General features: G+C 37.2%; 3 protein-coding genes across 3 annotated transcripts; 1 reads left to right on the forward strand and 2 right to left on the reverse strand.

Moving 5' to 3' along the window:
- Positions 1 to 1,244: 1,244 nt before the first annotated feature.
- On the reverse strand, positions 1,245 to 6,026 carry LOC141597292 (F-box protein CPR1-like). Its single transcript, XM_074417690.1, has 2 exons — positions 4,677 to 6,026; positions 1,245 to 1,572 (listed from the first exon to the last, which is right to left on the reverse strand). The coding sequence occupies exons 1-2, from the start codon at positions 5,921 to 5,923 to the stop codon at positions 1,533 to 1,535; spliced, it is 1,287 nt and encodes a 428-aa protein (XP_074273791.1). The 5' UTR covers positions 5,924 to 6,026; the 3' UTR covers positions 1,245 to 1,532.
- A 1,731-nt stretch (positions 6,027 to 7,757) lies between these two features.
- Positions 7,758 to 11,042, reverse strand: LOC141597293 (F-box protein CPR1-like). The gene is made up of 2 exons (XM_074417691.1): positions 9,726 to 11,042; positions 7,758 to 8,106 (listed from the first exon to the last, which is right to left on the reverse strand). The coding sequence occupies exons 1-2, from the start codon at positions 10,961 to 10,963 to the stop codon at positions 8,067 to 8,069; spliced, it is 1,278 nt and encodes a 425-aa protein (XP_074273792.1). The 5' UTR covers positions 10,964 to 11,042; the 3' UTR covers positions 7,758 to 8,066.
- A 1,186-nt stretch (positions 11,043 to 12,228) lies between these two features.
- LOC141597294 (F-box protein CPR1-like) lies at positions 12,229 to 15,297 on the forward strand. Its single transcript, XM_074417692.1, has 2 exons — positions 12,229 to 13,543; positions 14,749 to 15,297. Exons 1-2 carry the CDS (start codon positions 12,303 to 12,305, stop codon positions 14,795 to 14,797), a joined length of 1,290 nt encoding a protein of 429 aa, XP_074273793.1. The 5' UTR covers positions 12,229 to 12,302; the 3' UTR covers positions 14,798 to 15,297.
- Positions 15,298 to 16,904: the final 1,607 nt, after the last annotated feature.

Consider the following 16,904-nt stretch of genomic DNA (forward strand, 5'->3'; position numbering starts at 1 on the left):
CCAAAAAAGGAAAGAGAGAACAATAAGGAAAATGGATGGAAAGGGAAAGAGGAACAATAAATGAAATTCACAAATTGTTCTATAAGGCGGTCTCATACTATGAGACCAGCCCATTTACTAAATGGCCCAAAAAAATTCAAAGACAAAAATAAAAAATACAAAACTGGGCTTTCTTAAAACTGATTTCTAAGATACTCCGTAAATTGTTACCTTCTCAACTTCTCAAAACAAAACAAAAACCAAGGACTAACTATTGCTTCTCTACGAACAGAAAAATCATCGTCTTAACCAAACTAAAGTTACTATTACTATTATCTAACATTGAAAACACTATATTGTCAAGTTAAAGTTACTGGTTATCATACTAACATCTTATTTTAGAAAAATTAGGTAAAGCTCCACGTTTACAATGAAAACATGAAAGTTTAATTTTCATGAGAGTCTAAATAAGTGATAAATTAAAATAATAAGTTTTAAAATTAAAACTTCTAGTTATTAAATTGAAGTATGAAAATAGAGTGACTGGATTTAAAATCCATAGTTTTTAGCTTAAAAACCCCAATTCTCAAATTCAAAACATGACTATTCAACTTAAAACAATTAGTAATGACAAATTAGAAGTATAATTTTCATCATCAAAACTAACCCTTCTATGATAAAAACCCAAACATGGTTGTTGGAAATCGGTGTCACCGACTCATCGTGGATGCCGACGTTCGTCTACTTTTTGCGTTAGTTGATTGGTGAAAGGGGAAGTCGGTGAGCGAAAGTAGTGGGCAAGTGATCGGAGTTGTTGGTTGGGTCGGTGGTTGTGGTGTTGGCCGGTAGTAGCGGGATTGTGGAGGCGGCGGGACTACGGGAGGAAAGTAGTTTTGGTCGTGAATATGGGGAATAGTACTGAAGAGTTCTCAACTTCTCATGGATTGATTATATAATTCGTTTCAGTGGGCTAATTTCTCTTATTGGGCCCGTCCTATGCTATAGGACGGTCCTATAGGAGAGTAGCTGAATGAAATTGGAGGGAGTACTAGAAATGGTAAAAATTCAAGTAATGGGATGAGTAACTATACCCATTAAGGACCCGACCAAAACCCGAAATCGATTCGACACAACACATTAATTGACCCGACCTGATAACGACCCACCCTAAACCCGACTCAGCCCGAAAGGAAGGATATACTGACTCGATATGGCCTTGAACCTGATATGACCCGACCTGGCTTAACACGACTCAGACAGACCTGAAAGCGTAAAAATCATACTCCATATATCAGAGTGCAACAACTACGGAGTAACAATCATCTTAAATTTAGCCTAAGAACAAACCACATCTTACAAATGAAATCTTGGACTAGTAATGAAAATCGAGGGCAGCATGTGGAGGTTAAGTCGAAAGAGTAACACACAACTAAAACAATACGAGAAAAAATGGCACCACTCGTTATCTTCAGCAAAAAAATGATACCCAGTTTGCCAGTTACAATGACTGACTTCTCGAGATCTTCAGCACGGTAGTAGCATCTCAATGTTGATCATAGCCTCAGCTTAAATCCAGATGACAAGAAATCATCCCTATCAATAGTGAAGAAAAGCATTAGATTAGCCTGCCATAACTGATACGTTGACCGCGACCAATACTACAGTCTTAAATGTTGTCTACAACACCAATACGCGACTGAGTTATAACAGTCTTCTACCTCGTTTCAAGGCGTATTGACTGCATTTAGCGAGATTAGCCTGCCATAACTGATACGTTGACCGCGACCAAAACCGAGAATTAACATTACGCAGTTAACAACAACAACAACAACAACAACAACAACAACAACAACAACAACATCAGAGCCTTAATCCCAAAATGATTTGGGGTCGGCTGACATGAATCATCCTTTAGAACCGTCCATAGGTGAACGCACACCTCAAAAAGCGAATAGAAAAGGGAAAATGAAAAACATTACGCAGTTAACACCCCCTCAAAATGCAGTCACTTGGTTTTTGCAAGTAACCCAAACGTTCAAAAAAAATGAAGAAAAAGGGAGAAAAGTGTTGAACATTTAACTAATTATGATGAGTCTGAGTTATTCGACCCTAAATGGGACGGTATAATCATATTACCGATGACAAAAACAACAAACTTATACTTGTCACTGCTTATGTGCACAGGCAGCTAGGCAAACACACCTAACGAAATATTGTTATCGAACTAGAAAATTGTTATCCCTAACAGAATATTGCTACTATCTTCACCCCAAAAACAAGGCTACACATAAAAACGCACATTACGGATGTTCCATAAATCGTAACTTTGCCTCTATAAACCCTTTTTGTCCCTCGTGTCATAATGGTAAAATCACCAAATAGGCCTTCTGTCAAGACACTCTAAAATCTGTCAAGTAGCAGTAGGCTTCATCAGTAAAATACCCGCACCTCACCAACGAAAAACAACATAACCCAAGTCACCATCTCGTACTTAATCATCCACAAATCAACATGCGCAAATAGTTTATTGTTAAAACAACCTACAAGGACGCACTCCAGGAGCATGGGAACAGTAACCTGTGGATTGGTATGATTTTCTTTTTTCAATCCTATTCAGTGTGCTCATCCGTCATCATACTTTTCTAAAAGGCCAATGACACAAATCTCGTTCCTAAGATGACCCTAACAATGAAGTTATTGCCTCTTTCATTGTTCATCACTACCTAATATATAATCACAGTTGCCACCTCATAACACATCATGGAGAACCATAATTCTACATAAAATGTAGAGTATGTCATTACAACATTTACAGAATATCATGAATCATTCCTCTAGCTACAAACAGTCATCACCATACAAACAAGAGAACTAGTGACTGCATATAGTCAACCTACCACTATCATAATTATTAGCTCTTTTACTAAATATGCATTCTATCAAGAGACTCCTACAGTCTATCAAGTACCAATAGGCTTCATCAGTAAAATGCTCACAGCTCACCGACAATAGACAGCTTAACCCGAGTCACCATCTCATAATCATTCACAAATCAACATGTGCCAATAGTTTACTGCTAAAACAAACTGCAAGGACGCACTCCAGGAGCATGGGAACAGTAATTACTGGAATGGTATGGTCATCATACCTTTCTGAAAGGTCAATGACACAAATCTCGTTCATAAGATGAGCCTAACAATGAACTTATTGCCTATTTCATTGTACTCACTACCTAATATATAATCACAGTCGCCACCACATAACACATCAAGGAGAACCTTAATCCTACGAAAGATGTACAGTATGGCATTACAACATTTATAAATACCGTGGAACATTCCTCTAGCTACACACAGTCATCTCCATACAAGCAAGTAATACATGAAAAGAACAAAGGAATTAGTGACTGCATGTAGTCAATCTACCACTATCATACATTATTAGCTCTTTAGAAACGCCCCATTTGATAAATAAGGCCGTATTTTTTTGGACTTGTTCACTTTAGTTTATTTCAGACAAGTTCAAATTTCAGACAATTTACATCTACAAAAATAATATCGGCATGATATCACAAAAAACAGTTAACACCCCCTCAAAATGCAGTCATCTGGTTTTTGCAAGTAACCCAAACGTTCAAAAAAATGAAGAAAAAGGGAGAAAAGTGTTGAACATTTCACTAATTATGATGAGTCTGAGTTATTCGACCCTAAATGGGACACGGTATAATCATATTTCCGGTGACAAAAACACAAACTTATACTTGTTGCTGTTTATGTGTACACCCAGCTAGCCAAACACAGCCTATAACGTAATATTGTTATCTACTAGAAAATTGTTATCCCTAACAGAATATTGTTACTATCTTCACCCTGAAAACAAGGCTACACATAAAAGGACGCATTATGGATGTTCCATAAATCGTAACTTTGCCTCTATAAACCCTTTTCGTCCCTCGTGTCATAATGGCAAAATCACCAAATAGGCCTTCTGTCAAGACACTCTAGAGTCAGTCAAGTAGCAGTAGGCTACATCAGTAACATACCCGCAGCTCACCAACGAAAAACAACTTAACCCAAGTCTCCATCTCGTGCCAATAGTTTACTGTTAAAAAAAAAACTACAAGGATGCACTTCAGGAGCATGGGAACAGTAACCTGTGGATTGGTATGATTTTCTTTCTTCAATCCTATCCAGTGTGCTCATCCGTCATCATACTTTTCTGAAGGCCAATGACACAAATCTCGTTCCTAAGATGACCCTAACAATGAACTTATTGCCTATTTTATTGTTCATCCCTAACTAATAGATAATCAGCTGCCACCACGTAACACATCATGGAGAACCTTAATTCTACGTAAAATGTAGAATACCATGAATCATTCCTCTAGCTACACACAGTCATCTCCATACAAGCAAGTAATCCGTGTTAAAAACAAGACAATTAGTGACTGCATGTAGTCAACCTACCACTATCATACTTATTAGCTCTTTAGAAACGCCTCATTTACTAAATAAGGCCCGATTCTTTTGGACTTGTTCACTACAGTTCATTTCAGAAAATTTACTCTATACAAAAATATCGGCATGATGTAAAACAAAACAGTTAACCTATTTAATTCATTATGAAATCATGCATGTAATAACAGGGAATAACAATCATATGACAATATCAATTATCAATGGAGTTGCGAACATTACTTGTTTTTGTTCTTCTTTGGTACCACCTTTGGTTTCGCCTTATCCTTATCCTTCCCTATCGAAACAAGGCTATCCACAAAGGTCCATGTTTCAAAACATGAATTAGCAGAAAGCCACCCATGAACTGTAATCCTGTCCAATTTCTTACTATCCAATGAATACCAACCAAACGACAAACCATCCAACTCAAGCAAAACTCGTTCCTTATCTCTCGAGTAAAGGACCGGTCTCACGTAGGTGTAAACATTAAGGGTCGACAGATCATGAATACTAAACAACCTAAACCAAGACTCCTTGTTCCCATATTCCTTCATTACCCACAAATCAGCAAACACCATTGAATAAAGACCCGACATCCCAAATTGATAGTTTACCAACACACCAAAACACCCACCTAATTCCTTCATAAATAACTGCTTTCTACAAACAAGCTCATCATCGTGATGAGTCCCATGACGAATGGGAAGGTCGAAAGTCGAGAATGTCTCGGTCCGAAGATCAAAACACACAATCTTAGTGATGAAATTAGCAGCCCTAACAATAAAATGCAAAAGCTCATTAACAACTACACCCATGCCATTCTGAAAAATAAATTTCCCCATCATTGTTAAATTATCAACACATTTCCATGAATCATTCTTCAAACTATACACACTCGTTTCCCGATGCACCGATCCACTTAAATTACCCTTTTCAATTATCCTCAACACATTGTAATCCTTCCTAACCGAATCAAACCCGAAACCCAACACAGCGTGATTCACATTACCACTACCCGCAAGCATAATGTCAATTATAGGGATTGGGTTGGGGGAAGGGGGGAAAGGTGGGATGAAACGATGCGTTTTGGTCGACGGGTTATACAAAACGACGGAAGAATTGTCGTTCATTGAAATGCAAACGACACCATTGATGGAACCAAGGATTTGAGGCATATGTCCCCGAGCATATGACGAAAGATTGTCTGCTTTACAAAAGTGTTTGAGAGGATGATCAAGCTCGATTAAGTGAAAATTAGGGTTATTTTCGTCGGAAATGGTGACGGAGGAGAGGGAATACTGGGAGATAATGAGATTGGTGGAATTCTGGGAAATTAGGGTTTGGGTTAGGTGGAGATTGATGAAATTGGGGGAATTGATAAGGGAATACCATTGTTTGGAGATGGATTTGAAGCGAATTAGGGTTTTGGATGGTAGTCGTTTGAGGATATCGATGATTATGTCGGAAGGGAGTGTTTGGGAAGCCATGGATGAACTACGCTGGAAACTCAGTAGTGTCACTACTCACAAGTCACTATTGTTGGTGAATGAGGCTTGAGGCTAGAAGGTTAAACACTTAAACCTCGTAACCGGCTTGGTCAAAGCTTGACTAGGCTTTTTGTAAATACGAGTGTCACCAAATAAAAGTCGAGTCCACGTTTAATTAGGCTCAAATCTAAAACTTGATTTTATTTTTCTTTAGTTTACTTTAATTTCTGTATTTATTTTGTTCTGAATATAAATTTAATTTAGAAAGTGATAGTGAAAAACAATAAATGATTAACCCATATTTAGTTCGAACTTACTTTAAATTTCAACTTTTTCCCGAGCCAAATGCGTTCAATTTTATAGAACCCAACGAGATTTAAGGCGAGTTGAGCTAAATTGGAGCCTAGAGGTTGTAGCCCAAATTTTTCAGTCAACCTCGAAAGAAATAATACTTAAATTTGGATCATTCGCTCAGGAGGTCTAATGAATACGGACTCTAAAGTCTACACTCTTATGACACATTGTTTTGCACTTATCAAATTCAGTTCATTTCTTCAGAGTATGATAAATGCGATAGAAATAAAAGAGTGAATTATTCAAGGAACCTCTTAAGATTACTTAGATACTTGTTTTCTCAAGACCATAAAAGAACAAGGAAGAATACTTCAACCTTGCAGGGAAGAAAATAACAATAATCTGACAATTTTGTAAGAGAGGAAAACATTGTGATTTTAATTTTGTTTTAGACGGGGTATTCGTCAAGGCATTCTCTAATTATAGTATGATCGAAATATTTAACAATGTGTGATTTATAATTTTGGACCTATTTTATTTTCTTTGAATGAAATGATCATAATTTGTAGTTAAATGAAACTATTGACGTTTAATGAACATATTTTTTCTAATAGTTTATGAAAAAAATGTGGTTTTTATAATATTAGGTCGAATTTCTAGTGGAATGTATGTACAAAATTGACTGAAAAAGTAAAGCCAATTTATGAGTAAATGTGTCTTAGGCGGGAAAATTTAGAGATCCGCATAATCTTTTAGTAAAGAGATGATGCTTTGTTTAGAGTTAAGTTTAACAGACAAAATTAAACGATAAATGTAAAAGTGAATTGAAATGAAATGAACTTAAAATAAGTCTAAAAAAACACGTGTAGTGAGACTAGTTGTTATTTTGGCCATGAGACTCGAGCCTGGAGAATAGTCATTCTATCATTTCTATGGGTTTGACTTGTTAATTTATTTCAATTTGTATGGGTAGTGATTTATAGATAGCAGAGAGTCTTGTTTGTAACATCTCACATCCCTCCTCCGACTCGCCCTCCCACTTGAATCTTATGAGAGGTCACAATTCACAAGTTGTGACGGAATAATGCCGTAACAAATGAGAATCTGTGTATAGAGTGTGCCCCTAACAAATAGTACAGTATGTAGTTTGCTTGAACGGTGGAAGGACTGATTGTCAAAATTGGGTTCAGTCTTGGATCTCCCACATGTACGCTAAAGTACGACCCAAACATGGTTCAAAATCTAGGCCGAGTTGACTATGACCGATACCGAGATTTAACGAAAACACATTCCCCTTCAGAAATTAAACCTTATGTTCAAACGACTTGAGCTTACGACTTTTTAACCAAACTCATGCCAAACTTCAACCAAATTTAAGCTTCAACATAAGAACAAACCACATTATAATCGAAATGCCCCTGTGGCAGTTTTCTCACCAAAAAAAAAAAAAAAAACCAACACATTTCATCAGCAAAAAAAAAGTACTCACATTATGAACAAAGTTGCACCAGAGCAATGTACAAGGACTTTCTCGGGTGACTTGTCACATAAATTCACAACAGACTTCAATTTGCACAAGAGCTACGAAACAATTTTGTTGACGAAAAGATTATACACCAAAAGCCACGGAAAGCTTAGGGAGTACATCTCTTAGGAGTGAGGATAGCTTACAATATACTCTAGAAGATAAAACAAGGTTTAAACCAGTTATGCAACTAATATCATCCAAAAAAAATGGTACCAACTTAGTATGGCCGCCTTCTCGGATCTTCAGCAAAAAAAAATGATACCAATTTACAATGGATGCCTTCTTGATATCTTCAGCAAGGTAGTAGTATCTCAACGTTGATCAAAGCCTCAGCTTAAATCCCGATGACAAGAAATCTTCCCTGAAGAAAGGCATGGAAAAGCTCAAAAATCTCAGCTATAATGCTAATGCCTCAAAAAGTCGAAAATGCAGTCATTTGGTTTTTCCAAGCAACACAAACTCCCAAAAATATGAAGAAAAAGGGACAGAAGTGTTACAACTTCTAACTAGTTATGAAGAGTCAAGTTATTCGACCCTTGACGGGACGGAGTATAATCATATTCCGATAATAAAAACAGCAAACTTATACTTGTAACTGATAGTATGTGTACACCCAGCTATCCACCACAGCTTAACATGATTATTAACTTTCATCTCACTTACAGCAACGCTTTTCCTTAAGAATATTGTCATCTAATTGGAATAACTCCAATCCACAAATAACCATGATTACAAGACATTAGAAATTGTTCATTTGACAGCGAAGAATGGCACAGTCTAGGCCCAAAAGCAAAACTTAACAAACCCAAGTTCACCATCTCGTACTTTATCATCCAAAAATCAACATCGCCGATAGTCCACTGATTAAACAAACTACAAGGATGCACGCACATTCCAAGAGCATGGCAGAAATAATTTGTGGATTACTATGGTAGTATGATAGGAGAATCATTTTTCAACCCTATGAATTATGTGCTCATCAGTCGTCGTACATTTCTGAAACGTTAAACACAAAATCTCGTTCCTAAGATGAGCCTAACAATGAACTTATTACCTATTCCATTTTCCATCGCAACCTAATAAGCAAACACCCTTACCAGAAACCACCCTTGCCAACAGAGCACGTCATGAACCACCTTAGTACTTCACTTCTACGTAAGTACATATGGATGGCATTACATCAATCACAGAATGCCATGAATTATTCCTCTAGCTACACACTATCATCTCCATACAAAAAAATAATCCATGGTAAAACTCATCAACATAACACTATCTTACATTAGTAGCTACTCCGTATTTCAAAACACCCTATTTACTAAATAAGTCAAGTAAACAAAACAATCATAAAAACAGCAGAATATCATGCTTCTAGTAAGAGGAGATAAGAATCGTATCAAAGCAATCAAAACGATTACTTGTTTTTGCTCTTCTTTGGCACGATTTTTGCCTTGGACTTATCTTTACCCTTCTCCTTATTCAATCCTATAGATTATGTCTTCATCGTTCGTTATACTTGTCTAAAACTAAAAGGTCAATGACACAAAATCTTGTTCCTAAGATGAGCCTACAAACGAACTTATTTCCTATTCTATTTTCCATCACATCCTAATATACAAACACCCTTACCAGTTACAACACAATACAACACAACACATCATGGACAACCTTAGTACTTCACTACTTCGTAAGTACATAAGCATGACATTAGATCATTCATAGAATACCATGAATTATTCCTCTAGCTACACACAAAAAATATAATCCACGGTAAAACCGCATGAAAATTAGTGTCAGCTTGTAGTCGACACAACACCATCATATATTATTAGCTACTCCGTATTTAGAAACTCTCTATTTACTAAACAGGTGAAGTAAACAAAACAATATCGGCACAATATCTCTAAAAAACAGCAAACCATACGAATTCATTAAGAAATCATGATCATGCTTCTATTAACAAGAGATAACAATACGTACTTGTTTTTACTCTTCTTTGGCACGATTTTTGCCTTGTATTTATCTTTATTCTTATCCTTCCCAATTGAAACAAGGCTGTCCACAAAGGTCCATGTTTCATAAGGTGCATAAGCAGAAGGTTCCCCATGAACTGTAATCTTCTCAAAACTCTTACTCCCCCAAGAATACCAACCGAACGACAAATTATCCAACTCAAGCAAAACCCGTTCCTTATCTCTCGAGTAAACAACTGGTCTCACGTGGATTAAAACATCAAGCCTAGCCAGATCACGAATACTAAACAGCCTAAACCAAGACTCCTTATTCCCATACTCTTTCATTACCCACAAATCGACTTTTCCTAATGATCTATCACCCGCCATTCCAAGAAATACCTTGTGATAGTTTACCATCACAGTTAAACATCCACCTAATTCCCTAACAACATAGCAATTTCTAGAAAACTTGTCATCAAACTTAGGAAAGTCTAAATACGAGAATGTCTCGTTCCGAAGATTAAAGCACTTAACCTTAGCATTGAGCTTACTATCAATCGCAATAAAATGTAAAACCTCATTAACAAAAGCCCCCATACTATTCTGAAGAACAAATTCTCCCCTTGTTTGATCATTAACACATTTCCAAGAATCATTCCTCAAATTATACACACTCGTCTCACCATGGAGCAATCCACTATCATTACACGTCTCAATCATCCTCAACAACTTATAATCCCCACTAACCGAATCAAACCCGAACCCAAAAACAACGAAATTAAAAGTAGTACCCTCGGGGTTAATTTCAAAATTAGGGTTTGTGTTGGTTGACGGGGTAAAAGGTGGGATGAAACGATGCGTTTTGGTCGAAGGGTTATACAAAACGACGGAAGATTTGTCGTACATTGAAATGCAAACAACGCCATTGATGGAACCAAGGGTTATTGGAGCGAATTTTCGATCATATGACGAAAAATTATGTGTATCACAAAGGTGTTGGAGAGGGTGATCAAGCTCGATTAAGTGAAAATTAGGGTTATTTTCAATCGAAATGGCAACGGAGGAGAGGGAAAAATGGGAGATGATGAGATTGGGGGAATTCTGGGAAATTAGGGTTTGGGTTAGGTGGAGATTGATGAAATTAGGGGAATTGATTAGGGAATACCATTGTTTGGATACGGATTTGAAGCGAATTAGGGTTTTGGATGGTAATCGACTGAGAATATCGGTGATTATATCCGGAGGGAGTGTTGGAGTCGCCATTGATGAACAAACGCGGGACGTTGATGGCAGTTTTACATATCGCTTTTATTTTTGTATCACTACTTCACTAGGGTTGGACGTGTTGGTAATGGAGTCCGGAGCCTATTTAGATTCCGGGTTTCAGTTCAAACGGGTCTGAATTTGGATCACAATCTTTTAAATTTAGTGAATACGACTCAGATTAATACGCATAGAAATATATGGTCGAGATCTAGATCCTGACCTTGGATTCATTTTATTTCATTTTGAAATAAAAACTAAAAAATAAGTTAAAGAAAATAGTAAAGTTATATTTTTTTCTCAAAGTTTTTTTACAAACTATGATATGATTTCTTTCTAAGTAACATTTTTGGATAGCAAAAAAATTATTTGTTATCGCTAATTTGCTATTGTGTTTTATTATGAAACTTTATTTCGATATGGTAACAACTTTATTTATAACATTTGTTATCTAATATGAAAAAAAAAAAATTATGTGTTTTATAACCAAAAAGATTAATATTTGAAAATTGATTTTTTTATTTATAATCAAACGGTACGGAATAGGTCCAAATCATGTGGATCTGAGAATTTAGACCCCGTAGCTCTGGATACACTATAAACTCACTAGTCACGACTAACCGCTGAATACTGAGTGATGATGGCAGTTTTTGGGATTTAGCCTAAACCTCGTAATCAGCTCAGTTAAAACTTGTCTCGAATTCGATAAACCCTATACCCTGTCCTAGAGGTGATCATTTGCGGGTTTGGGCCGGACATGGACGGGCCTACACTTGAATAAAATTGTCCGACGGGTCTAACTTTGTTGCCCGTGTGACCGTGTCCATTATAGCGGGCCATGTTTGATTGTCCAAGCGCGCCCATTAAAATAGATGGCCTGACCCGTGGGCTCAAAACTAAAACAAAAAATCAGTTGTCAACTTGAAAAAAGTTGGTTCATGAATCTACTTCGTTTCGCTTAACTTTACGTAAAAATAATAATTAGTTTTTAGTTATATACTGTACATTTTTTCTATGTTATTGAAATTGACATGTCAATAAAAATAGGAAAATTTTATAACGGGCTAAGCGGGTCGGCCCATGAACATTTTTCATTGTCCATACAACTACACCTGCCTATTTTTATTGTCCGTTATCCACTAATCTAATACTCGTATTTTATAACGGGCTAAGCGGGTCAAGTGGGTCAGGTCAAACGGGTCAGCCCGCACTTAATCAGCTAACCCTGTCCCATATGAGCGTCTAGCCTGTCAGCCTGTGTTTAACAAAGCTCTAATTGAAAACTCGAACTTATTCGTGATTTTGAACTTCTTTTTCGAGCCAAACTTGCTGAATTTCGATGCCTTCATCCATGGCGACCCCAATTCTACCTCTCGAGATAATCACTGATATCCTCTCTCGATTACAATCCAAAACCCTAATTCGCTTCAAATCCGTTTCTAAACAATGGTATTCTCTAATCAGCTCTCCCGATTTCATCAATCTCCACTTAACTCAAACCCTAATTTCCCAAAATCTCCCAAATCTCATCGTCTCCCAAGTTTCTCTCTTCTCTTCCCCAATTTCAGACAATCAAAACCATGAATTTCACTTCTCCGAGCTCGATCACCCTCTCAAACCCTTCTGCAAATATGATCTGAAATCTTCCCCCAAAATCATTGGTTCCATTAATGGCGTCCTTTGCATTTCATTGTATGACGATAAATCTTCCGTCATTTTATACAACCCATCAACCAAAACGCATCGTTTGATCCCACCTTTTTCCAATAGAAACCCTCATGGGAATGATACTGCCGATCTTGTTGTTTTCGGGTTCGGGTTTGATTCGGTTAGTAGGGATTATAAGGTGGTAAGGATGAGTCAGACGTGTAAGAATAGGGTAGTTGTGTATCGCGAAGCGAGTGTGTATAGTTTGAGGGATGATTCATGGAAATGTGTTAGTGATCAAACAACAATGGGCCAATTTGTTCTTCAAAATTGTAAGACGGTGCTTGTTAATGAGTGTTTGCATTTTATTGTGTTTGATAGTAATAGTAATTTCAAGACTAAGGTCACGTGTTTTAATCTTCGGACAGAGATATTTTCGATATTCGACCTGCCTAAGTTGCCTAAGTTTGATGGGAGTTTTAGTGGAAGGTCTTATGTTACCAAGGAATTAGGTGGGTGTTTTTGTATGTCGGTAAACTATGAAAAACCTATTCCTGGGATGGTGGCTGATTGGGAATTGGTACGAGCCGATTTGTGGGTAATGAAGGAACATGGGAACGAGGAGTCTTGGTTTAGGCGGTATAGTATTTGTAATCCGGCTAGTTTTGATGTTTTAACCCACCTGACACCGGTACTTTACTCGAAAGATAATGAATGGGTTTTGCTTGAGTTGGATGACTCTTGGTTCGGCTGGTATTCTTGGACTACTAAGAGATTCGAGAGAGTTACAGTTCATGGGTTGCCTTCTAATTTTACACCTTGTAATACAAGGACGTTTTTGGATAGTCTTGTTTCATTAGGGAAGGATAAGGGTAAGGATAAGGATAAAGATAAGTCCAAGGTGAAAATCGAGCCAAAGAAGAACAAAAACAAGTAATGTTTTTGATTGTGTTGATATGATTGTTATTATTCCCTGTTTCTATATGCATGATTTCTGATATTCTTCTTATATATACTCCGTAATTGACTTCTTTAGTTATTTCCTATGGTGGAACGATTTTGTTTAGACTTGGAGGAGGGAAAATGAGTTCCTACATTTCCCTCCCAATCCATTTTCCTCCAAGGGCATTTGATAAGCAAAGATGGGACCTTGGTTCCCTCTCCCTTCCCTTCCTTTCTCTCCAGATACTTTTATCCTAACAAGCCCTTAAGTATTTATGTAGACTACGATTTGCAAGTGTCTTAGTATTAAGTTGTGATGAACGATGAAAAGGGCAATTTGTTCATCTTTAAGACTCATTAACCCTTCAGAAAAATATGATGAAGGATGAGCATATACTGATTAGGATTGAAAAATGTCATAGTAATCCAGCCATTCTCTTGAGGCGTGTCCTTGTAGTTTGTTATAGGTTATAACAGTAAACTATTGGCACATGTGGATTTGTTGGTGATAAGATACGAGATGGTGACTTGGGTTGAATTTTACTACTGCAATGCTTTAAATGCCTATGTTACTCTACTTCACTTTAACTGCATGTTGTGTGTCCGGTATTACGGTCTTCTGATACAGCATGGTACTCTGAGCCTCCAACACTTCATTTTAATCTAAAAGCATGAAATTTTTCCCGAAATAGTCTTGCCACGTCCGACACTTACAACCGAGTCGTAGTAACGGACATTTTCTTGTAATGGCTTGTAGTCATGGTTTCTCTGTTAAACATTTGCTAGGTTTTTGGTCGGCCTTTTCAGTGGACTATTATTCGGGTGTCATTAAATTTGTCTATTGGAGTTGTTCCAATTAGTTGCGAGTATTTTGGTAGAAATAACCGTTGCTTTAAGTGAGGCGGAAGTTAGTAATATTGGGTTAATCTGTGTTTAGATCACTGGGCTAACACAGACCGGCATTTATAAGTTGGTTCTTCTTACTATTGGAATATGATTATACTCCCTCCATCCCGTTTATTGCTGAATAACTCTGACCCGTCATAATTAGTTAAATGTCTTTAACACTGCTGTTACTTCTCTGCAACTGTATCTTTTCCGATGTTTTGGTTGCCTGGAAAAACTAAGTGCATGCATTTTGAGGCATAAACATAATAGTTTTATGACTTTTGAAACTTTTCCTTGCCTTCTTTCAGGACGGATAGGGACGATTTCTTGTCATCTGGATTTAAGCTGAGGTTATGATCAACATTAAGATACGACTACTGCGCTGAAGACATAGAAAAGGCAGCCATTCTTCTGATGGTCTTCTTGAGTTCTTGGTACGTATGATGTGATATAGAAAAGGCAGCCATATTATGTGTTTTTTGTGCGAGAGTAGCCAAAATGGCATTTTGTTTATGATGGGAGGAAGATTCAAACTTGTGACTTATGGTCCGCACATGCCTCAATCTGTGGCACTAATGTCGGTAAGATGTGGTTGTTCGTATTATACAGCTTAAGCGATAATTTTGGAGTTTTGAGACACTGATATATTTTTTGTACACTCGTCTTTTGCCTACAACATCCCAGGGAATGTTTGTTTTTACCGTTGCTCTTTTGATATGTTCTTTTCGTTGTATGCCTCACATGTAGAGGGAAGCTTGATCCATTCCCTAGTTTCCTGTTATAAGAAGAGAACTCCAATGCTAATGGCACCAAGCACAGGTACATAATGGATTTTATGTCCTCACTTTGGTGTTTAATTGCGTCTTTTGTTCGGCCCTTGCCCCGATATTAAATCTCACAAGTCATGTTGAATCATGACAACTTTGTGGACAGTTTTGAATGTAATGGTGGCTCAGTTCACAAATTTAAGGCAGTATAGGACGTAATTATGATTCACTGTCGAAATTTGGTAGCCCAACTGACTCGACTTGACACGAAAATTGCCCGAGCTTTGTTGACCCGATTTGAAACAACCCAACTCAAAAACAGTAACTCTCCTATAGGACCGTCCTATACCATAGGACGGGCCCAATAGGATAAATTAGGCAATTAGCTCAACAAGACAAACTATACAATAAAGCGCAAGCCACAAGCCACAAGCCACAACTCTTAACTCTTTCTCGACCTCGATGGATCACTGCTCCCACCAGTTGCAGTATCGCCGCTCCCACCGGCCACCACCTCTACAACGACCGACCCAACCACTGATTCCGATCAGTCGACCACGGTGGCGCTGATCTCGAAAAACCAGGTTTGGGTTTGATTTTAGATGAGCACTAGATTTTAAGATGAAAACTCAACTTCTAGTTTTTGACTATTAATTGTTTTAACTTGAATAGTCATGTCTTTAATTTGATAACTTTGAGCTTTTAAACTATGAAATATGGTTTTGTAACTCATTTACTCTTATCAATACTTTAATTTAATAACTAAGGTGTCGTTTGGTTCGCTGGAGGAATTAAAGTTCCAAGGGAGTTACAATTCACATGATTTTGCAATTCATGTGAAATGGAAAAAAAGTGTTTGGTTGGAATGTGGGAAGTGAATTCCATAGGAATTCCCACTTACCTAGGGGGACCTAGGTAAGCAACTTCCCCCATCATGGAGGAATTAGAGTTCCTATGGAACTTCAATTCATGTGATTTGGGGCAAACAAACAACCCACCAATTTTACAAATCACATGAATTGCAATTCATGTGTTTTATGTTGGGTAACCAAACAACCCCTAAGAATTTTAACTTTGAAACTCACTATGTTAATTTGAAAATTTCATATACTAAGGCAATTAGACCTTCATTTCTTCATTGTAAATTTAGAGTTTACATTAATTTTCCAAAGTAAGATGTTAGTTTGATGCCTCATCACTTTAGTTTGACAATCTAGTGTTTCAAAAGTTTTGATTTATTTTTATAAACTAGGGTTATTTTTGTTTAATGATAGACAACTTACTTTCTTAAGTTCAAAACTCTAGCTTTTGAGATGAATATTTGCGAGGAGGAGACATCGGAGAAGGGTATGTGTTCATGTGCGGGCGAATTAGTAAGGATGGGATTTGAGACAATGATTTTGGCGTCGATTTGGTGGCTCAAGGGCAGCTTGCCGTTAGTCGGACTTTGTGAAAGAAAGGAGATGAAAGAGGTGGTGGAAGTTTGATTATTCAATGTGTTATTTTGGGCTTTAAGTTAATGGGCTAGTCTCATAACATGAGACCGTCTTATTAAACAATTTGTGACTCAAAAATGATCTAACAAGTTATAACTCTAATCGACCTAAATAACTTGAAATGACTAATTTAACACCTCCCTATTTCGTAATCCTAAATCACAAATAAGTAATCTCCTAATCCGTCATCAAGTATAATTA

Source organism: Silene latifolia, chromosome 8 (genome assembly GCF_048544455.1).
Source record: "Silene latifolia isolate original U9 population chromosome 8, ASM4854445v1, whole genome shotgun sequence".
Classification (NCBI taxonomy): Eukaryota; Viridiplantae; Streptophyta; class Magnoliopsida; order Caryophyllales; family Caryophyllaceae; genus Silene; species Silene latifolia.

Bases quoted from the DNA above. Each gene is read 5' to 3' on its own strand.
- LOC141597292 (XM_074417690.1), bottom strand. From the start codon at position 5,923: ATGGCTTCCCAAACACTCCCTTCCGACATAATCATCGATATCCTCAAA. The intron at 1,573-4,676 runs GTAATGTTCGCA...CACTATTGATAG, and splicing joins CCAAAGAAGAACAAAAACAA to GGATGATTTCTTGTCATCTG.
- LOC141597293 (XM_074417691.1), bottom strand. From the start codon at position 10,963: ATGGCGACTCCAACACTCCCTCCGGATATAATCACCGATATTCTCAGT. The intron at 8,107-9,725 runs GTACGTATTGTT...GCCTTTCTTCAG, and splicing joins CCAAAGAAGAGTAAAAACAA to GGAAGATTTCTTGTCATCGG.
- LOC141597294 (XM_074417692.1), top strand. From the start codon at position 12,303: ATGCCTTCATCCATGGCGACCCCAATTCTACCTCTCGAGATAATCACT. The intron at 13,544-14,748 runs GTAATGTTTTTG...GCCTTCTTTCAG, and splicing joins CCAAAGAAGAACAAAAACAA to GACGGATAGGGACGATTTCT.